The 23,956-nt window shown below is 39.1% G+C and overlaps 1 protein-coding gene across 13 annotated transcripts in view; it reads right to left on the reverse strand.

The window, feature by feature from the left end:
* The window catches only part of CEP295 (centrosomal protein 295), a 49,903-nt gene extending 28,188 nt beyond the window's left edge, over positions 1-21,715 (reverse strand). For 12 of the 13 annotated variants that reach the window (XR_009597895.1, XM_060404199.1, XM_027959481.2 and 9 more), the window contains exons 1-12: positions 21,585-21,715; positions 16,945-17,081; positions 16,110-16,310; positions 14,960-15,084; positions 14,039-14,132; positions 11,516-11,608; positions 6,518-6,658; positions 4,686-4,869; positions 4,265-4,432; positions 2,380-2,601; positions 347-439; positions 96-199 (exon numbers count right to left, since the gene is read on the reverse strand). Coding sequence is in view for 11 of the 13 variants with exons in the window: in XM_060404199.1 (XP_060260182.1) it covers positions 96-199; positions 347-439; positions 2,380-2,601; positions 4,265-4,432; positions 4,686-4,869; positions 6,518-6,658; positions 11,516-11,608; positions 14,039-14,132; positions 14,960-15,084; positions 16,110-16,310; positions 16,945-17,058 (1,539 nt within the window). In the remaining 2 variants the exon portion in view is untranslated. Of the gene's footprint in view, positions 1-95; positions 200-346; positions 440-2,379; positions 2,602-4,264; positions 4,433-4,685; positions 4,870-6,517; positions 6,659-11,515; positions 11,609-14,038; positions 14,133-14,959; positions 15,085-16,109; positions 16,311-16,944; positions 17,082-21,584 lie in introns of those variants that run through there. The other variant, XM_060404201.1, reaches the window with a different exon arrangement.
* Positions 21,716-23,956: the final 2,241 nt, after the last annotated feature.

Genomic DNA, 23,956 nt, shown 5'->3' on the forward strand with positions numbered 1-23,956 from the left:
AAAAGTAGCCAGATTTTAAGATAAATCTAACTGGTCAAACAAAACTATAGTACCCAGGGGAAGAAAGAAACTTAAAAATAAAAATTTCAAATTACCTGTTTCTGCCTCGCTGCCATTCTAACTCTGACTGCTTCTTCCTGAGGATGAAGTAGAACTGAACTTGGAGCTACAGCTATGATAGGCTGAGTGGTCTTCATTTCTAAGAGAATTCCCAAAGCAAAAATTAGTTTCACTAATTTAGAATTTAACACAACTGTAATGTCCTTTGTTCATTTATTACATGTAATTTTATTAGGAAAAAGATGTGATGAATTAAGTTCGTTTAAGAATGTAAAAAAAGAAATACCTTGTTCCTTTTCAGAGCCTGTACTAAATGAAAGTGGTTTATCTTCACTTGTAAGTGGTCCAGAGTCAATCGTTAGCATGTCACTTTCAACAACTGTAACAGATATATTATTATTAACACATTATCACTGTCAAAATTAAATCTGAACAATGTAACAAAAATCTACATTCAGATTATCACTGGTCCACCTGAATGTCTTATTTAGTTAAGATCCAGCCACCTTCCAGATGATCACATATTTTATCTGATAAACTCAAGTCAAACACAAAAAGAAAATAAAGAAGATACAAGAAGATGTAAGACTAAAATTGTAAACAAAAAAGGAAAAGATGAAAGACAACTGACTTAAAGACAGGCTTACAACAGTTTCAAACACAATGGGAAAGCATAAAAAGAATAGAGGAAGTAAGGTACCGAAGTGTAAAAAGAAAACAGCTGAAGAAACTTAAATGTATCTTCAACATACTTAGATATTAGGATTTTTATTATCTATGAAACCAGAGCAGAAAGTTAAGTTAAAGCAGCATACGCTCATCATACCAGGGTAGCCAGAAACTGCACGGAGTATCACCCACACAATCATGCAGCACGTATGTATGCGCTGCATGCACGTGTGCCTGCTCAGGAAGGAAAGGCCTCCAAGTGGGTTTTATGCGGCAGGTGGGAGTGGAACGTTATATAATCATCTTAGAAAAAAATTATAAAATTAGAAACAGTGCTAAGTACTATATAAGAAAAAAAAAAAGAGGGGTTATACAAGAGAGTATTTCAGACAAATCTGAATTAGACTAGGAGCTCAGATGAGATTTCCCTTAGGAAATGGCACTTAAGTGGGCATTCGAAAGGTAAGGAAGAATCAACCAGGTAAAGAGTGTGAGATGAACAAGAGACCTTTCCAGACAGGTCAGCAGACATTAAGGACCCTGTGAGGATTAAAAAAGAAAACAAAACACTTGGTTCAGATAGGGGAAGAATGCAGTCAAATGAGGCTAGAGAAAGATTACTACCCAGGCCCTTTCCCAAAATTACTTGGCTATGGATTAAAGATGAAAGTGTCGCCTTGTATTAAATGCCAATGCCATATTCTCTCTCCTACTTCTCACTCCTTTTTACTGCTTGCCCCTTCTCTAGACATCTTCTAAATGCCTGAGTTCCTTGGATGTCTTATAAGCCCTTTTCTCATTGAATTCTTTCCACTAAGAGTTATTCCACGCCCATGTGCTTGAATATCATATGTCTGACTTCCAAACTTCTCTCTCTTTGCTTTAAGCAGGTCAATTAAGTTAATAAATACGAACTGAGCACCTTTTATGTACAAGGCACTTCTTTAAGCACTTCTTTAAGAAGGCTGGCAGCAAAACATTTCCACCTAAATCCAATTACTTTGTTTAAAAAAAAATCTAGAAGATAGAACTCAAAGACAAAAAGCAAATCAAAGAACAGTTATATCGTGATTCTTGTTTGCTAGTATGTAATTCAAGGAAATACTACTGGTTTGATTTTAGTAACTTCTGGGAATATATTTAAATAGCCTATTTATCTACCAAAACTTAAAAAAAAAAAATAACAAGAAACCAAATCTCTGGTGGGAAAGTAAAATAAACACACAATACTGTACATTCAAAACTGTTAATGTGTTCATATCCTTTGATTCAAGAATTATTTTCCTTTGTTCCTATGGAAATAATAAAAGATGTAGGCAAAGACTTTGCTAAAATGATGCTCATTACAGCGCAAAAAAAGTAATAAGAAACATTAGAAACAGCCTGTACATCTCAACATAAGGAACAGGCTAGTTCTGGTTCATCAATGTCTTTGGAAACATATCTATGAATAATTCACTACACTGAAAGTGCTCTGGAAGGGGATTCAGTAAGGTTTCTAACACTCACTGCCTTTAAGTGGCAGCATTATGGGCTTTGAAACATTTTTCTTCCTTTTGACCTCTGTTCTTTGATTTTTCAGAAATGAGCTTATCTTTGAACAACTTGGAAAGGGTTTATGTACTACAATATGAGACTGGAGAAATCTACCTTGTTCCTGCCGAGAGGATAATGTTCTGTCTTCACTCACAGTTGGTCCTGATTCAACTGTCAGGGCTTTACTTTCAGCTTCACTGACAGTTGTAATCATTTCACTTTCCTCTTCAGACATGGATTTAATTGTCCAGAGAGATTTTTGGCTTCGGATCTTATTTAATAATTTTTTAAAGAGAATTTTTGAAGGAATCTGGTGGGTCTTCACTGCTGAGGGAACTAAAAGAAAAGGAAATAAAATTTATTCAGCACCTATTACAAATAAGGTAAATTAGTCTATCTTTACACTTAGTCACCACAACTACCACTGGTTAAAACAAAAGTACAACTGTATTTTCCTCAGTATTTACAATTAAACACAATTTTGTAACCAGGTATAATATTTTTCAACTTAAATTTAAATAAGGACACCAAAATTCAATTACAGCTGACCCATGAACATGCATTTGAATTGCACGTGCATGCATGCTAGGTCACTGCAGTCATGTCTGACTCTCTGCAACCTTATGCACTGCAGCCCACCAGGCTCCTCTGTCCATGAGATTCTCCAGGCAAGAACAGTGGAGTGGGATACCATGTTCTAGGGGATCTTCCCAACCCAGGGATCGAACCCACATCTGTTTCGTCTCCTGCACTAACAGGTAGATTTTTAACCACTAGCACCACCTGGGATCCACTTATTTGCAGATTATTTTCAAATAAATATGTTATCACAGGACTACATGATCCAGGGTTGGTTGAATCTGCAGATATACTGGATACTGAGGCCCAAGTTACATCAGAGTTTGGACTATATGGAGGGTTCGCACCCCTAACCCCTTGTTCATGGGTCAACTGTATTTCTCAATGATCGGCATGCAGCAAGCTTAAAAATGTATCAGGAAGATGCTTATTCCACTTGCTAAATGAAGACAGAATGTGTATCTCTTAATCTGTGGTTAAGACTAGCATTCAAAATATGTGCTATAAGGTTTGCAAGAAAATAAAAGGTTCTGCAGAGGCCAGAAATGAAGTTTAAAGGGGAATTCATGGCAATTGAGCCCTGAACCCATTTTTCTGAAATTTATGCCAAATCGTAGTAACCTTATACTTTGTTCAGACTGCAGTGTGAACACAGGAAACAGGGATAATGCCTAAAGCCCTACCCCAAGGAGTCTTAGAGGAGATCCACATAAAATGGAAACCCCCAAGGACTACCTATCCACAGTGTATGGTGAAGATGAAAAGAAAGGCTGAGTGGTTCTGAACTAAGGCAATACTCATAGGAATGGGGAGAAAAGAAGTTAAAAGGAAGAAGACTTGGTCTCTAAGGAGATGTGTAGTAAGAGACAGCTTTGTCTTTTTAGAGGTATTGATGCCTCTCATCGCTCTGGCCTGGATTACTGCAGATTGCGGTATCATCATTAACATGAGGAAGACAGAAAGACAAGGCAAGAGAAGATGAAAAACATACTGTTAAGACACTGTCAAGTGAAAAAGTCAGAAGGTGGAGACAGAGATGAAGTTTAGAAGAAACCTAAGTTTGTGCTGTTCATCATTATACATGAAGTGCCTAGAAGCACAGTAGAAGCACAAAGTCTAAAAAACAAAAACAAAAAAATGCTGACCTTTCAAATGAATTGAGTTTATCAAATAACCTAAGTAACCTAAAAATCTTGAGACTACATATATATATATATATATATATATATATATAAAACATTCCTCCTATGTATATGAAAAGGATCTTTAGTGATGAAAATCTGAAGTTTTCTCCTCTCATCATTCCCATTAGTATTAGGCACTGTTTGTAGTTAAATTAGACCAGCCTTTCCTAACTGCTGGCAAACGATTAACATTTTTTCCTATAAAATACAGCAATATTCAGGTCAGAAGTTTTTACCGTCTGCTTCACTAGAATGTACTGTTTCAGCTTCTGTCATTGGGATGTTTTCAGTCTCCCCTAAACTTTCGTGTTCCATTGAGAGGTCCAGTTCTTCATCTTGGATCTGATCAATCACAGCAGGCAGAGGCTCTGGTTCAAGGTGCAAAATCAGGTTTCCTTTCACCTCTCAATAAAGAAATACACAGACATGTTTCCATTACAAAATGACTAAAAAGAACTTGCACATAAAATTTTAAAGATCATCACAGTTTCAAGTCTAAAATATGAGCACCTCTTTCAAATGAGAACTCCTTTCAAAACAAAAACTGCTTCATCAAGATAAATGTATTTTTCCACAAAAACATTTAATAAGTAACATTTTAATGATATTGAATAACATTTCACAGTAAACTTTGAAAGTTTACTGAAAATATCTTACTTCTGTCTGCATTGTACATGTCTTCAAAGGCAAATTCTAGCTCTCTCTGCCAATCTTCTTTCATTTCACTGCGTTTGTATGGAAGTTCCACTAGTTGTGGTGGCATCTGTGCTACCATCAGTCTCCTGCGTGCCAGGTCCTCTTGCTGGAGCTGCTGGAGTTCTTTCATTAGTTTCTCTTGATTCTTCCAAGAATAAAGAAAATAATTAACAACTGAGTCACACACTCTGGATAGTAACATTAATAGTGAGGAAATCATGAAGGAAATTAAAAGTGGAGAAATCATGAAGGCAGGGGCTGTAGTTCCATCCCCTCCTTTACCATTTGATCAAATGCCACAAGACACTACGAATTGGCCCTCCATAGCCACAGTTCTTTCAAATCCGCAGATTCAACCAACTATGGACCATGCAGCACCACAGTATTTACCACCGAAAAAATACGCAGGTGTAAGCTGACCCACACATTTCAAGGGTCAACTCTATTATGCTGGTAACTAATATGAGAAGATGGTTTTGGTTAGGCCACAAAGCTTCAAACGTGTCTGTCAGGTCTCCTTCCTCGGGACAGTCACAAAGCTACACTCTAATTAAGGTGTCACGGCTCCTGTAATGTAGTTTGTTTCAGTTCTCCATGCTGCCAGCAGCAGACACCATTCTCAAGTGAGCACCAAGAGTCAGGGACACTGTGGCTTAACAAATATTTCCTGTCACTCCACACTATGCGTGTGACTAAACAGCTAAGTAGTGAAGAAGGGAGGAGAACCCTGGGAAGATTGACTGTGGGGTCCACTTTCTTAACCACTAAACACTACTAATTTATGCAAGAATGCCCTCAGTTTATATTACTCTTCATGTTTTTTTGCCTGTAGATTAAAACTTGGATGAAATTCATCTTTTAGCTTTTATAAACTAGGGGTAAGTTATGATTATCATGATAATCATAACTTGACTGTAGTCTCTCTCCATGGAACTTCCCAGGCAGGATTACTGGAGTGGGCAGCCATTCTCTTCTCTAGATCTTCCTGACTCAGGGATCCAACCCAGTCTTTGGCACTGCAGACAGATTCTTTACTGTCTGAGCCAACAGGGAAGTCCCAGTGATAAAAACTAAAAATTTAAGGCAGGAAGTCATAATTCAGTTCAAATTATACAAACTTTAAGGCATCTAATTCTGTGGCATCCAATTACCATAGAAGTGCATAAAAACTCATTCTTCAGATGAATGTTTAAAAATCCAAATGTATTAGTCAAATTCAGAAAAGAAAATCAGACTTCTAAGAAGAGGACTCATTTCTATGCTGTTTCAAGAATAAACACCGAACAATAAGCACAACAGATGCAGTGCTGTAACTACAAAGCCAGCTTTCACCACACATATTTCACAGCTCTGCAACAAAGTTCAGTGCTTCTTGACAGCAAGGATTGTGACTATTTCTGAATCAATATTCTGCAAAGCCAACAAGTCCTTTGCTTGGTAAATATTTAATGAATCGAATCTGAAAATCCACAGAGCACAAATGTAATTCAAATAACTAAACTAGAAAAGTGGTTAATTTCTTCTTGGGCTATTTTTAAACTGATTAATACATTAAACTTTTAATATAATCATTAGTACAAATTTCAGAAGAAAAATGAGAACAGTTTCACCCAACCTGAATTTGAAATGAGGAGGTAAAAGCAAGTCAGAAAACTTGGAATAACATGAATCAGAGATAGTATTTTCCCATTCTCCACGGACTCTGTCCTTTGAGACTGTTTACCATCAGTTAAGTCCTATAGTGCCATCAGTAAGGCCATCAGCCATGGGCACAGCCAGAACTGAATGCTTACTTGAGCCAAATGGATCTTTTTCATTGCTTGGAATCCCCGGGCATGTGCCTTCTCACTCTGTTCCATTTTCTCTTGCGCTGCCTGCTTCTGTAGTTCTTCCAATCTTTTAGCTTCTTCTTCAGCAGCCAAATGAGGATCTGGCTAGCAGTCAATCAATAACATTTTAGACAAATAAAGTATGAAACAAAGTGGTAACTAAAAAGCAAAACAACCCTAAAATCATGTTTTTCTATTTATATCAAATGATAACCAGCTAAGTATTTTTTCGTTATATTTTTAAATGCCCACAATTATCAACAGCATGTATGTATGAAAAAAGGTCAAATTGTTAGTGTAAACAGTTTTACAACTTGTTCATTTTAAAGGAAAGTACACTATACTCATCCAAATAATTCCTCCAACATATTTTTATTAAGAAATTCTACTAAAACAACAGTGTTGAAAGGTAAACAAATAATAGTTAAGAAACCACAAACATCAAAGGTCATGAAAGCCATTAGCACTAAGATTTGCCTTTGGTTTTCAGCCAAAATTTGCTGCTTGGCTTGCACCTCGGGAAGGCCAAATAATCAAAACACCTTCTTTAACATAATTTCTGGCTTCCTAGAACTTGTGCAAATCAATGATCATGTGGTTGTACAGTGAGCCATTATTTCATTAACATAGCAATATTAAACGTATGCATGTGTGTTGGGGGGGGGGGAATGGTATAATAGGGTTTCCTATTATACCTAAACATTCACTTTCAAATACAGGTAAGCATTTCAAATATAACTTTAAGTAAAAATCTTAAATATTTTACATGGTGATAATCTATCAGTTAATGAAATAATAACCACAAAAGCTATTAATCGTATATTTAAAATTATTTATAACTCTCAAGTAGTGAGATAAATAGGTAAAGAAATAGCTAATGAATTAAGAAAGAGTAAGGACTTCCCTGGCAGTCCACTGGTTAAGACTCTGCCCTCCCACTGCAGGGGATGTGGTTGGATCCCTGGTTAGCAAATTAAGATCCTGCAAGCTGCTCAATGCAGCCAAAAAATAAGAAAGAAAGAAAGAGTGTAATGGCCAAATAAGTGTATGAAAAATATTATATTCCCTTTGAGCTAATAAATATTTATATAAATCCTTATTAACAAAGGTCAGATTAAATCAAAGTTATAACCTCTATAAAATTATTCAGTGTATTAACATGTAAAATATTAAAATGAATTTTAGGAGCAACATTTCATTTAGGCCATGAAGTTTTTAAGAAAAAAAGTTATTTGAGAATTCTTCACATCATGTGAGGGTGAATTAAAAGCCAGAAGAAAAGTTATGACCAACCTAGATAGCATATTGAAAAGCAGAGACATTACTTTGCCAACAAAGGACTGTCTAGTCAAGGCTATGGTTTTTCCAGTAGTTATGTATGGATGTGAGAGTTGGACTGTGAAGAAAGCTATGTGCCGAAGAATTGATGCTTTTGAACTGTGGTGTTGGAGATGACTCTTGAGAGTCCCTTGGACTGCAGGGAGATCCAGTCAGTCCATTCTAAAGGAGATCAGCCCTGGGTGTTCTTTTGGAAGGAATGATGCTGAAGCTGAACCTCCAGTACTTTGGCCACCTCATGCGAAGAGTTGACTCACTGGAAAAGACTCTGATGCTGGGAGGGATTGGGGGCAGGAGGAGAAGGGGACGACAGAGGATGAGATGGCTGGATGGCATCACTGACTCGATGGACATGAGTCTGAGTGAACTCTGGGAGATGGTGATGGACAGGGAGGCCTGGTGTGCTGCAGTTCATGGGGTCGCAAAGAGTTGGACACAACTGAGCGACTGAACTAAACTGATGTCAACTGTGATAAACCAAAATTTGAAGAGAAGGAAAAACTTCAAAACACACAACATGTATAATAAACAGACTGAGTCCAGATATAATAAGATATATAAAGAGTATCAATAAAGGGTCAGAGAAACATTAGACATGCCAAACAAGTTTTAATCTGACTGCTGCTGCAGCTGTTCAATTGCTAAGCCGTGTCCAACTCTTTTGGACTGTAGCCTGCTAGGCTCCTCTGTGGAATTTTCCAGGCAAAAATACTGGAGTGGGTTGTCATTTCTTTCTTCAAGGGATCTTCCCGATCTAGGATCAAACTCACATCTCCTGCTTTGGCAGATGGGTTCTTTACCATGTAATCTGACCACTCAATGTCAAAACAAGGTTTTACAAGTAACTATCTTCTTTAAGAAGACAATCCACTAAAACTTTGTGTCAATGCAATTAAAATTTTAAACAAGTACTGGTTGAAATAATTGCAAGATTCTATTTTTACCAGCTGAACTCAAAAGATATATGTGAAATATGCAAAAGTGTAAATCCAAAGCAAAAATACTTTTTAGAAAACATGTTTATGAAAACCCCTTTCCCATGAATTGTAATCTGCAATGCACAAAACAATAAGTGATTAAATATGCTACTTCTGCATCTTCTACCCAAGACATATATAGGTGGAAATCTTTTCTGATTGTCTGTTGACATTTCTGGATCTTACAGCAAACAGTACAGCAGATCTGATTAGAAAAATATTTCCAGGATGAAAAATCCATTTCAACAAGTACTGCGTACAGTCATTGACAAAGGAATAAATCAGATGAAAACATCCTTAAGTATAAAACAACTTTCTAATACTAATATAAAGGATGAAGAGCAGGAGTAATTTAGGAATTTGAAGCATATGAAGTTTTGTGTGTACAGAACGTAAATGTAGCACAAAATTTAGAGAATAACTGGCTCTAAATAGGAATACAGCAGGTCAATGTCGTCATTCTGTCAAAGACAAACTTTATAACATACAAGAGACTCTATCAAGTAGAACTACTTTATCAAGATATTCAAACAAAACATGATAGCAACCCTCACATGCTAAGAGACTGACTGAACAAAATGAAAGTGCTTATTTGGAGAAAGCAGCTGAAGGAGTAACTGAAATATATGCCAAGAATGCAAGTAGTTTTTATATGATACCTCCTATAAAGATCCTATCATTCTGCTCAAAGAAAGATTCTAAATTATTGCACATGTGAAATAAGCTTAGATGCAGATGAAAATACAGAGATTTGTTATCTGGGTAATCAAGCACATTACTGCACTATCACATTTTAAACCCAAGGTTTACGGACAGATTTTTCCTAAGTGATGGTGTAAGGAAGAAAATATCAGAATGCTTTAGTTTGCGGGACAGTTTCTATAAAACTGCATTATAACTACTAATCTAATCTTCAAGTCCAGAAACTGAAGGGAAGGTAGGTCTTTTAGTTACTGTCAAAGAGAAAGGTTTAAAAATTTACTGTGACAGCATCAGTGATACCCTATATGACAGCTAAAAACAGAAATGTCTTTCATCAATCTTAGTATAAAATATGTTTAATACTAATATAAGGTATTGAAGTTATAATAGTATTTTACAATTTTAAACAAGCTTCAAGATTTATTCCTTTCTTAGAAGTTAACTTTATGATGGTAATACTCATCTTGTGTCTTGATCAAATATTAACACTTGCTATTACAGAATTTGTTGCATTCTAACTTCCACATGAATGCTACACTGTGAAATAGCATATATATATCTACTAGATAAATATACCTAACGTGAAAAAGGCGAAAATTCACTGTTACAAAGAAACAGCAATTATAACAAGGAGTAACAATTGTTTGTCACTCTTAATATAGACAATTAATTTTTAAGCCCTATCATTTCCTACAGACAAGGGTATGATGTGCATGTGTGCTAGGTCACCTAAGCTGCGTCTGACCCTTTGCGACCCTACCAACCATAGCCCGCCAGGCTTCTCTGTCCATGGGACTCTCCAGGCCAGGATACTGGAGTGGGTAGCCATTCCCTTCTCCAGTGGATCTTCTCCACCCAGGGATCGAACCAGGGTCTCCTGCATTGCAGGCAGATTCTTTACCACTAAGCCACCAGGGAAGCCCATGGGTATGGTAAGACGGCCATTTTCACATGTTGCAGTCACTTTGTAAAAGGAAATTTAAAGATCTATATCAAGTATCTGTGATAAAATGTTATACACTGTGGAACCTATAATTTATCTTTTAGACATTTATTTTAAATATACAATCAGAGCTGTACACAAAATGTACACAACGTGGCTTTATTGGTGGTCCTATGGTTAAGAATCTACGTTGCAATGCAGGGGACACCGGTCTGACCCCTGGTCCAGGAAGATCCCACATGCTGTGAGGCAACTAAGCCCATGCACCACAACTACTAAAGCGCACGGGCCACACAGCCCGTGCTCCATAACCAGAGGCCACCACCGTGAGAAGCCCGAGGACTGCAACCTAAGGGGAGCCCCCATTCTTCACAACTAGAGAAAGCCAACGGGCAATACTGAAGACCCAGCGCAGCTGGAAATAAACAAAAAAATTTTTTTAAAGCTATAAAAAATCTACAAGATGATTATGTTTGCATTATTTACAAAGCAAAAGAAAACCCTCCACAAAATAATGGTTAAATAAACTCTATAATGAAATATTTAAGTAGCTATTAAAAATCATATTTTAAAAAGCATGTGTATATGTTTAGACACAAATAATGAAAATGTATTAAAAATACTATAATGAATCCATTGATGTATTAACCGATTACTTTTTCATGATGAAAACTTAAGTGTTTTACATGCAGCTAGTTTCAAATTTCTAGAGTATGTATTATTTTTATGTCAAAAAACTTTTGCGGTTAAGAAAATTAAATATATCCATTTAAGTAGCCAATTCCTTTCATTCATATTATATCAACATTCCATTCACATTCAACATGACATTGTAATTTAAAGCATATTTAAAAGATTTTTTAATCACTATTACCCTAAGACAGTTGGTAGAGCTGTTCAAATTTTGATATCTGAGAACAATATATGTAGAACAATATATAACTCAATTCAATGGACAGAGAAATAATAAAGCGAGAGTCATGAAAAAAGTCAATCAATCACCTGCTTTGTGTCCACCTCTCTATTCACAAAAGTACAAAGATGATGGTAGGTAGAACTGTTTGTCTTCACATTAGTTTTCTTTACTTCAACATTCTGAAAAAGGAAACAGAAAATAGATTGTTAAAGTTGAAAGTGTTCATTTTCATTTGAAGCAGGATCCAATGAAGAAAGTAATTTTGTATTTTAATCAGTTATTCTTTATTTTTTTTCTTCATGAGAGCATGCACTGTATTTCCACTAATCCGGAATTTAGGTTTAAAAGTCAGATTATATTTCAGTAAGAATAATGAATAGGTGATGCTCTATAGTTTACTGTATGACATCAGGAGGCACATAATGGCAAGGTGTGCCTCTATTACTGATTTTAAGTTTGCTCATTTGGTTATGACATTTCATAATCACTGATAAGAGAAAGTTCTCTTCTGTCTAAAGGAAGTAGGCCAATGAATAAATGCAGAAGGATAGATACTTGTGATGCTAAGTATCATCTCCCAGATTACTTGGAAATTGAAAAGAGAAAAATTTACCAATATAATTGAGATCTCTTGTAGCCACATAACCAAATCAGACAAATACAGAATACAAGAAACTAGTCTATTCAAAAATTCTGAAATGAAAAATTTGGCCAGGGTTGGGGAGAGAATGTTTTACTTTGAAGACACAAAGCAAACAGAAGCAAGAGGTAAACCTTGACTGGATCCTGGTTACTTTTCTTAGTGTGATATTGTGGCCACATAGGAGAATGTCCTGGATGACCCTGGTGGTATGGTGGGTAAAAATCTGCCTGTTAATGCAGGAGATACATTCAATTCCTGGTCTGGGAAGATTTCATATGCCACGGAGCAACTAAGCCTGAGTACCACCACTACTGAGGCTGTGCTCTAGAGCCTGGAGCCGTGACTACTGATCCATGAGGAGTAACTACTGAAGCCCATGCACCTAGAGCCGGTGCTCCACAACAAGAGAAGTCACCACGATGACAAGCCCGCGCACTTCAACAGAGACCCAGCACGACAAAAAATAAAGAAATTAAAAAAACAAAAACAAACCTAGAGCTTTGTTAGAAAAAAGATAATGTCTTTATGCTTAGCAGAGGTACGCTGAAGTATATGGGGTGCACTGTAACCTATAAACCTACATTCAAATGTATACATTTATATATTCAAATGTATACACGACCATTTGAATCTACACATAATGCAAAACGAAATCTACACACAAGCTATTTCTTATACTCTTCTCTGTATTTAATAATTTTTCATAACAAAAATGTTGGGGAAAAAAGTACCACCACAGTTTAACATATAATTCATATTTGCCAAATCACTTACACAGACAATGTTTTGGTCAGTTTAAAATTTTGACCTTGTTAGGGCTTCCCAGATGGCTCAGATGGTAAAGAATCTGCCTGCAATGCAGAGGACCTGTGTTTGATTCCTGGGTTGGGAAGATCCCTGGAGAAGAGAATGGCTACCCACTCCAGTATTCTTGCCTGGGGAATTCCATGTACTATACAGTCCATGGGGTCAGAAAGAGTTGGACAAGACTGAGCCAGTTTCACTTTCAGCTTGTTAGAAACATTAAGAATTATGACAAAAGTAATAATAATAATTTTAAAATGGGTAATACACTGCCTGGCTTTTAACAAGGTACCAGGGGAGTGGCTGAAATCTGACTTCTCTGTTTGGATCTTACTGGATCAAATGTCACATGGCAGATGTCTAACATAAAAGTAGGAAGGCTGACAAAGCCAGAGGCTTAAGATGAGACTATCTGGTACTGAGGCTGATCACACATACATAAAATACTCTTGTCTATACAACAAAATAATATATCCTGTATTTGTATTTTTAAAATTTCTGTTTAACTTTTTTGATAAACATACCTATGTAATTTTGACAATGATCCTAATGAGCTATTTTAATAACCACAACAAGATAATCTGAACAGGAGAAGCAATACCTTTCAAAATTAACTTCCACTTAATAAGTTAAATGTTTTTTTTTTTTAAAGCTTCAAATCACAAAATCACACATTTTACTTTCACAAAGAAACAGACTTTTCTCACCATTTCACATAATCTTATGTGAAGTTATTATTGGGACCTAATTTCTGTGTCTATAAAATGGTCACTATTTACAATAGCCAAATTTTGAATGTGGGAAAGTCTTTAGGGCAAATAATCCTTTTCTTTCCCAATAAAATAAAAAAGGTTTCAGTTTTTCAAACAACAACAAAAAAATCTCTTGAGACAACTGGAGAAAAGTGAACACAGACTGGGTATCAGATTATACTGGGAACAACATTATATTACTATTGTGCTTTAAAGTCCTTAAACATCAGAGATACAAACTAAAGCGTTTGTGGGTAAAATGCTATCTAGAATTATTTTAAAATATTCTAGATGTGTATTACCTGTACAGTTAAAAACTAAGTTCAAACAAATGGCATTTGGATGTGCACTGAATTCTAACAGCAAAGAAGAATTACTATATCCGAGCTCCCATACCCAGAGTAATTCACCTCAAAGAGAGCTGGAGGAGGGGGTGGCAGACTTGCGATTTTGGCAGATCTCTCCTTTTCCACAAGCAGAGCTTCTTTTCGAGCTTTTATATGCCTTAAAAAATAAAATGTCATAAATTAATCTCTCAAATAATGTTACAGTACAACTCAAAGTTAAAAATATAAAAGCCATTACAATCTTAAGAAATCCTTCACAGCCTGATCCCACAGGCTCAAATGCTATTTAATGAAGAGTGCATACACATGTGAGAAAATAAAGAGTAAAAGAGGTGTAACTAGACATAAAGCTCCACCATGTGGACTGACCCAGCAAACACCTAATGTTCTTTAAAATAATTTAGAATTAAAAAAACCTAAAAATGATAAAGAGGGGCCACTGTATAAAATGACCACTTCTGACTAGCTAATAGGTTCTTTCATTTTTACAATATGCAAAAATCTCATCAATGACTTGCAGAGTCTATAACCTCGTTTAATGTTCGTAATTGCACTGATTTTTTTCTTTTTATATCAGAGGTAGACAGATTTTGGTTGACCTGCATTCTAAACTAGTAATACACTTCTTCAGAAACTCAGTAACTGCTGCTAAAGTCAGAACAGAAAAGAAAGTTCACTTGTTAGTACGTACTCCCCTCATTGCATTATTTTAAACCAAGTTTAAGAAACACCGTCGATATACTATTTAACTTTTAAAAAGTATCCAAGTTTTAGTTTTAAAGTTTAGTCACTCAGTCATGTCCAACTCTTTGCGACCCCATGGACTGTCAACTACCAGGCTCCTCCATCCATGGGATTTTCCAGGCAAGAGTAATGGAGTGGGTTGCCATTTCCTTCTCCAGAAAAAAAAGTATACAATGTACCCTTTAATTCCAGCCATATCAGTTTCAGTGGAGAATACAATAAAAATTACTATTACTTTACCAGGTTTTTTGTTTCAGTAACATTTCTTTTTGATTTTTCTGTACTTTCAGGGCCTCTTTATGTCTCATTTCTGCCTTTTTTTTCCTTTCTGCTGCCCGGTGTGCCAGAGCATTTAAATCAGGCTCCTAAAAACAAATATTACTTAAAATGTCATGTTAAACAAGACTAAAATGCCAAATATATAATATGTGTGGTACTCTGTCAGGGCAAAAATCATAAACACAAACTAAAACCAGGGACCAAGAATATTTTGATTGACACAGTCTTTAAAGAGTTCTTCTTCCTGACTAAAAGTTTGGTAACAAAGACATGCATTCTTGGAATCCAGCTTGTTTATTTTGTGTGACTATCTCTGGGACCACGATCTAGGATTTTCCAACCATAAATCAGAAGAAGCAAAATAAGGTCAGGGAGTAGTCTTAAATACTGAGTTAAGTACTACTTTGCATTTGTGAAAGGATGAACTCAAGTGTATGCACATGTAACTACACATTTTGGAGGTATGAGGAAGGAGTGATAATGAAATGAGAAATCTGAATTCACCCCACCGAACTTGTGCAAACTGACTGAAATGAGCAACAACCTGTAATTCTGAAGGTTACTATTTCATTTACCCAGTTGTTACTGACTGGAAAAGAATAATGTTTGCTTTTTTCATGAAGTATAGTTTGATTTACAGTGCTGTGTTAGTTTCAGTATACAGCATGGCCAGCAATTCTGCTATACATACACATACACAGCTATTCTTTTTTGGATTCTTTTCCCTTGTAGATTATTATGAAATATTGAGTACAGTTTCCTGTGCTCTACAGTAGGTCATTGCTGGTTATCTATTTTATATAGAGTAGTGTGTGTGCTAATCCCATTCTCCTAATGTATTATCCCTTACCACCCACCTGTGGTAACCCTAAGTTTGTTAGAGAATAATGTTAACTTAAACATCATAGAAAGCAGATTTCCCTTGACATGACTCTTACCAGGAAATGAATCAAGTAGGATTCTTAAGTTATATTAAATTTACAAAAACATTCAGGCTGCCCACAGCAAATTCTATACATGAAAACATTTTTATCAGTCTGTCTAATAACATTAATCTACTTTTAACAAGTATCATTACCACAGACAGGTAGTCAAATTAGTGCTCACTTACATTTTCTTTGGCTTGTTGATGCCCCTCTCCCATATTTCTTAAACTTGCCAAATACAGTTTTTCCAAGTTTTTGATTTTCTGAGTTTGTGATTCTGCCCATTCTGTCCTTAGTTCCTCTGCCAAACGAGCGAATTGCTGATTTCTCCTCTGTTTTATATCTTCTCTTATCTGTAAAGCAATATCTCTTTCTTGTTCTCGGACCTAAAGGATGAATATTTAAGATTATATGAAAAGAGGCTTACTTCAACTTTTTGGAAAAGCTCTTTGGAAACAGGATCCTAAATGAATTCAAGTATTAGATATATCAATTCTCCAGAATATTCACAAGATATTAGATAAGGCCTATTTAAAGCAGAAAATCCAGGTGATGGAGGAAAAACCAAAAATAAGACTACTTACAAAGTTCCCTGATAAGCCATTATGTTTCCTCCCCAGAGACCTAAGGGGACTGCCATTATCACTGTGATTTGAGCAAGCTCCAAGAGTTGGTGATGGACAGGGAAGGCTTGCGTGCTGCAGTCCATGGGGTCGCAAAGAGTCAGATATGACTGAGCGACTGAAATGAACTGAACTGAATGTTAAAAATGGGCTTCCCTGGTGGCTCAGTGGTAAAGAATCCACCTACTAACGCAGGAGATGCGGGAGAAAGAGCAACCCAGTCCAATATTCTTACCTGGAAAACCCCCACGGACAAAGAAGCCTGGCAGGCTACAGTCCATGGGCCTCAAAGAGTCAGACACAACTCAGTGACTTAACAACAGTAACTACAATGCAGAAAATACTAATAATGTGGGGGACACAAGGAAGTTGACACTATGTTCCAAATAAATCTCACCTGCAGCAATCTTAGTTTTCGTCTTCTTTCATAATCTTCCTTTAAAATGAAGGCTTCCTCATTAGGACTCAATCTCAGCTTGCCAGCATTCACTCCCTTTCTTTTCATTTTCATATAGTACTTTAAATATGAAGGTTCTGCATTACAAATATATATATATTAAAATAAGGCAGTAAAGATTAGAACACTTTTTAAAGGGCTGTAAACATGAAATAAAATGATTTGAGTAAACTAAGTTCAACTTATTTATAAATAGTAATCATTAATCCAGCACTTAAATTGGTAGTTCTCAGATGGGGAGAAAGCAATTTAGTGGTGAGTAAACCATTTCAAGCATTACTTGAAAAAATGCTTCCTCATCTGTGGCAGATTATTGTTTACCTGTAGTATCTGGGACCTGACTAACTCCTATTTGAGATTTCCAGAGTTTACCCAGCTTAAATATAGAAAACCACAGAGATTTCAAAAGGTGTGTCAGTGCAGAATAAATGCTTCGCAGTTGCAGGTTAACACTAGAACTCTGATAACTTGTTCATAACCAGCGAGACTACTGCACTGCAAGGGCTCCTGGCTCGTAGTTCAGCTCCTAGTCTGTGATAAATAACATGATCCCAAGTGTCATTGTCTCTTAGGGAATCACATTAACCTCTCTACAGTAAAACAACTCTTCAGTGATTGGTGGTGTGGTTTTTAAATGAAATCATTAAACAAAACTCCTCCTAGAACAAAGTTCTGTTTTTAGGTTCAGTCCAGGGCTTAAGATTCTATTGCTCCTGTTTACACTCAGGTGTTCGCAATCGCGACTCTAGATTATAACACGCCCCAATTTGGGGAAGTCTGGCAGGGAAAAAACGAAAGAATTTAAGAATTTATAGTTTTCATAAAATTTAAAAACCCTCCCCAGGTGATTCTGTATCTCCTTGTTCCCATTATTGCCATTTTCAAAAATTAGACACTTCAAATCAGTACATAACCATGATTTCATCTGAGATCAGTCTCTTTACAATGACCAGGAAGGCAAATATGGTAACTGAACACTTAAATCTTTCTGAAGATAGTTTTTGTTGTTGTTGTTGTTGCCCCACTTGGCTTGAGAGAATCCTAATTCCCTGAGCAGGGGTCAACCTGGGCCCCCAGCAATGGGAGTGCAGAGTCCTTATCACTAAACCACCAGGGAATCCCCTTCTGCAACCAGTTTAAGCAGCACCTCCCTGTGAAACTGTCCTCCAGTGATTCTTGCTCCACCTGCCTGTCCATAAGAAATGTTACCCCCACATTCATATGAGGACTAACCTATGCTGCCTTGGATACTACCTTCCTCTAGTTTTTCATCAATAACTTGCCCTTTCTAGTTAGATTCCTTAACAATAAGGACAGAGGCTCTGGTTTTGTTTTGTTTTGTTTTAATATCCAAATTAACCACGAATAACCACCACCAGGCAGTATGTCACACACTAAGAATAAATACTGTTTTCACTCAGGTGTACAAATAGCGGCCAGAAGAATTTGAGGTTATCTAGTAGGAACTACGGAGAAGGCAATGGCACCCCACTCCAGTACTCTTGCCTGGAAAATCCCATGGACGGAGGAGCCTGGTAGGCTGCAATCCATGCGGTTGCTAAGAGTTGGACACGACTGAGCGACTTCACTTTCACTTCTCACTTTTATACATTGGAGAAGGAAATGGCAACCCACTCCAGTGTTCTTGCCTGGAGAATCCCAAGGACGGCAGAGCCTGGTGGGCTGCCGTCTGTGGGGTTGCAGAGAGTCGGACACGACTGAAGCGACTTAGCAGCAGCAATAGGAACTAAGGGCTTCCCTGGTGACTCAGTGGTAAGAATCTACCTCTCAATGCAAAGACCTGGGTTCGATCCCTAAGTTGGGAAGATCTCCTGGAGAAGGAAATGGCAACCCACTCCAGTATTCTTGCTATTCTTGCCTGGAAAATCACATGGACAGAGGAGCTTAGCAGGCTACAGTCCATGGAGTTGCAAAAGAGTTGGTACATGACTTATCAACTGAACAAACAAAAATGGAAACTAAAACTTTTTCATTGAACTCTCCATCAAAAAGAAGGCAGGAATGATCTTATTCATGGTTGTATGTGCAGAGCCTAAAAACTGCTTTGCTCCTAAGTAGGTCCTTCAGTGTGTTGACTGAATGAATGACCCATTCAATGAGTTAATTCATATTAAGTGCCAGATAGGTATATGTGGTCACTGTTACAACCTGATGACAAAAGGAATAACCGCTTACTGTGAAAAATCTTTTCCAGCTGCAACCCACTCAGCTGATATTCACAAGGCTTTGGTAATGTACTCTGTGAAAGTGCCAACCAACCATTCTCTATTTTAGACAAGAATCAAAGGCCTCTTAGATTAAAGGACTTGACCTGAGTGACAATATCTACTGGCAGAGCAGATAGATAAAAGAAGAATCTGGTGTTTCTTATACATGGCTCCTAACTTTCTGAAATGCTAAAATATAGGAAGTGAGGAAAATTTTGTTTAAGCCAGTATTTTTTGCAAGAGGGGATTGACAAGAACTAAACAAAGAGAAAACAAGTAATCCTGTAATCCTCAATTTCCTTTCCTAGAGGATTACAGGAACAAGTATACATTTGTTATTTTTACCTAAGATGTGACAGAATAACTGATTTCTCTTGTATATTATCATCTTAATTTTTACACTTGTTTGGAAATAGTCTGATTTAGTATTCCCAGCTTCTCTAAATGTCAACCACAGTACAACAACCAAAACCAGGGAATTAACACTAGCACAATACTTTTAGCTCATCTACAGACCTTATTCAAATTTCATCAACTGTCCCACTAATGTCCATTTTCTGGACCAGGTCCCAAGCCAAGGAAAACCTATCCTTTGACTGTTGTGTCACTCTGGGTCCTCAAATAAGTAGATGCCAAAATGGGATGAAACCTATGAGGATTTTATTAGGGGAAATGCCTGTGTGAGGGAAAATGGGGAGGGAGCTGGTGAAAGCTAGGAGTGTTTCAGACTTTCATGCAAATCTGTCACTGAGTGAAGGAGGAAGGCAAAGTTGGGTAGATGACCCTTAAACTGTAGAGTCTAAGGAAGCTTCAGGAAGATTGCTGGGGAGTCCTTAAGCCAAAATCCCATGTGTCTCAGGAACAGGCCTGCCTTCACATCCACCCCATGCTGTCATTAATAGGAGCAGTCTATGGGAGGCATCCAGGTAAACAGATTTCAGAACACAGGGGCTGAGGGTCTGTGAATCATGTTCTAATGGCTAGGCTGTTTTGTCTCCTTCAACTCCTCCAACTTGATATGTTCCTCAGTCCCATCACCCCTTACCCCATCTTGACATTTTAAAAAGATGCCGGCCAGTTATTTTGCATAATGTCCCTCTATCTGGATGTGTTTAATCCCTTCCTATAGTTAGACTGAGGTTATGCATTTTTGGCAAGACCACCACAGCAGTCACGACGTACTCTTCTCAGCACATCACACCAGAATGAGTTTTGATCCCTTGATTAAGAAGGTGCCTAACAGGTTCCCCCACTATAGACACTATTTCTTTTAAAGTATTTGGTGGAGAGATAATTGAGGCTATGTAAATACCATGTTCCCCACCATATTTACCAACCAAATTTAGTATCCACTGATGACTACCTGAAACAATGTATTTTCTGCTTACATTATTCCTTCTACACTTACCAACTGGAGTCCTACTGTAAGTTTCTCCCATTCCCTCAGTTCAGTTCAGTTCAGTTGCTCGGTCGTGTCCGACTCTTTGCGACCCCATGAATCGCAGCACGCCAGGCCTCCCTGTCCATCACCATCTCCCTCACTTTAGTACTTATTCATATCAATACAGATTCTCAAATTCTAAGTACTGTTACTGACAAATAATAGAGGTGATACTACTTATCTTGCAAGACTGTTCTGAGGATTAAATGGCAACGGGCACCTCTTAATCACCTATATTAGGAAGATGTGGCTTCAAGGCCCAATTCCACTTGAAACAGGAAGACACTTAAAATCACTTTGGTCTCACTTCCTTGAAATATATAAGGAGTCATAATATCTTCTCCAAGGTTGTTCTGATTGTGTGTCTTAGTAAATATAAACTGCCAGATACTTTCTAAATTTTAATGACTGCCGTTCCCCATTGTTTTACGAAGCAGACGTTTGCGGCAGGACTTAGTATCTAAGAAATTAAAGGTGAGACACCAAAAGAGAGCATGCTCTCCGCATGAAACGATTTCCAAGCTGGGCTCTTAAACGGCTCCCAGGAGGCCGCTCCGCGGGCGACCTGGGGGCAGGACGCACCCAGGAGTTTTGCAGTGGCGACCCCGCAGACCCTTCCGGCCGCCGGGCCTTGGAAGCTCAGGGCCCCCGCGAGGCCCGACCCCACGGGAACGCGCACGGCCGGCTGCGCCGAAGGCCCCGGGGCGGCCTCCACACGGCGCAGGCGAGCCCGTGAGGGGACGCGCGCCCCGCCGGCCTCGCGCCCGGCCTCTGTGGAGAGCCGCGGGCCGCTGCGAGTGCGCCCCCGGCCGCTGCGAGTGCGCCCCCCGCCGCAGCACACCCCCGGCGCCCCGCCTCGCGGAGAAGTGCACGCTCGGGGCCGTCGGGAGGCAGGGGCCTCCGTCACTCACCCGGGAGAGGAGAGCCCGGCCTCAGGAATCGCGGCTCAGACACAGAAGGCCCGGCGGCCCGCCCCACAGCTGCCTCCGAACGGCCGTTCGGGCGTGAGCGAGGCGGCCATCTCCGAGCCGCCGTCACTTCCGTCATTCAAACCGCTCGCCAGTGGCGCGGCCGGGCCGCGGGAAGCGCCGAGCCCCGCCCCGCCCCGCCCCGGGGGCCGTCGGGACGGCCGCGGCGGAAGCGCTCCCGGGGCGCGCGCCGCCCCTACGCGGGGCCCATTATTTCTCGTGTTGGGCGTGGCTCGGGGGTCTTGCTTTACGTCTCCCGACAGGCTCGCTTTACAGATCCGAGACGGAGGTCCAGGAAGGGAAAGATACTTAACCCAGCCCACCCGGGTGGCTTCAGTCTCAAGCGTCTTTGTGAAAATGCCTTGGGAGCTGCAGCCTTTCTTGTCTGAGGACACAATTCTTTTGGTACTTTCCTCACACTGCAGTTATTTTCTGATAGTTTTCAATTCACTCAACAGGGAACCGTATCGTAATGCTGTGCCTCCAGAGGGCCGCACCATCTAGAACATGTCAAGGATTTATCCGCTGTAGATAACCTACAATCAGAAAGGGAGTGAGAGCTGGTTCATATTTACTGAGCCCCTATTATGTGCCAAGCACAATGTGCTAGGTGTAGCGGAAACCAGGGTGAGTGGCTTACGGCCTCATGCTAAATTTTGTAGTCCAGAGCGGGGGTCTTGAACAGGTTTGTGGCCTGTGAAGAACCAAGCTGCAGAGCAGGAAGTGGGCAGGCGGTGAGGGAGTCAAGCTGCATCTGTGTTTATGGCAGCCCCTCACCCCTGGGAGTACAGCCTGAGCTCCGTCTCCTGTCAGCCCTGGGTTAGAGCCTCATAGGAGGGCTCGAATCCTACTGAAACCATTCACTGCTTCTCCTCCGTCTGTGAAAACAGGTCTTCCGCGAAACCAGTCCCTGATGCTGAAAAGTTCGGGAACTGCTGGTCTAGAGGGTGAAACATACCAAGAATCAAAGCATTACAAAATGGGGAGTGGATGAGAGGGAAGTTACCGATATAATTAGTTCTGGCTTCATTGTAGAGAAGAGGTCAGTTCAGTTCAGTCGCTCAGTCGTGTCCGACTCTTTGCGACCCCATGAATCGCAGTACGCCAGGCCTCCCTGTCCATCACCAACTCCCCGAGTTCACTCAAAACTCACGTCCGAGTCGGTGAAGCCATCGGCCATCTCATCCTCTGTCTTCCCTTTTCCTCCTGCCCCCCCTTTTCCTCCTGCCCCCAATCCCTCCCAGCATCAGAGTCTTTTCCAATGAGTCAACTCTTCGCATGAGGTGGCCAAAGTACTGGAGTTTCAGCGTTAGTATCATTCCTTCCAAAGAACACCCAGGGCTGATCTCCTTAAGAATGGACTAGTTGGATCTCCTTGCAGTCCAAGGGACACTCAAGAGTCTTCTCTAAGTTAAAACTAAGACAAGGCACGTAAACCAATTAGAATTCGATTGCAGGAAATGAAAGACGATTACAACAAGAATGGAAAGAAGTGGGTAGATTTAAGAGGCAAATCCGGAATTGATGTTTCTCTGCTTACGGAAGACAAAAAAAGAGGGAGAAATAAATGGCGATGCTGAAGTTCTCTATTTGGCAACTGAGTGGATGTGGATAACTTTCTCCTAGAATACGCAGAAAGAAGATCAGGTTTGGGAGGGGGAAGTCGAAAGTTAAGCTTTGAATATTTTAAATTTGATCTGTTTCTGGGATATCTTGACAATATCCAGAAATATTTAGGAGGCAAAATTAGCAGTAGTTAACAATTGCTTGGAAGGTTGAAGGAAAAGGGAGAATGAAATTAACTTCACAGGCTTGTGGAACACTGCTGATGGTAGTGCCAATAACCAAGGGAGAAATAGAAATGGGAGTCATTTTAGTGGGCGAGGCAATGAGCTCAGCTCTGAACATGTTCAGCTTCACGTGCCTGTGCAAGGATGTACAGTAAGCAGAGGAATACAACGGTGGACAGTCCACAGAACTGGGCTAGCATATAGACTCGGGTTTCATTTCCATATGGGTTCCAACCAAAGCTATGAAAGTGGATGAGATCACTTAGGGAGAATTAACAGAGTGAGAAGAGCAATGAGCTAAGGACCAAACTCGGAGGAACATCAACACTTAAAAGTAAGTGGAGAAAGGAATTGTCAAGTATACAAAGAAGAAATAGTGGGACCAACCTTGGGTGAGATGGTTAGATAGCATCACTGACTCGATGGACCTGAAGAAGGCAGTGACCTAGTGAAAGAAGCCTGGTGTGCTACAGTCCATGGGGTCGAAAAGAGGTGGACACGACTGAGTGACTGAACAACCACCAC

Source organism: Ovis aries, chromosome 21, assembly GCF_016772045.2.
Source record: "Ovis aries strain OAR_USU_Benz2616 breed Rambouillet chromosome 21, ARS-UI_Ramb_v3.0, whole genome shotgun sequence".
Taxonomy (NCBI): Eukaryota; Metazoa; Chordata; class Mammalia; order Artiodactyla; family Bovidae; genus Ovis; species Ovis aries.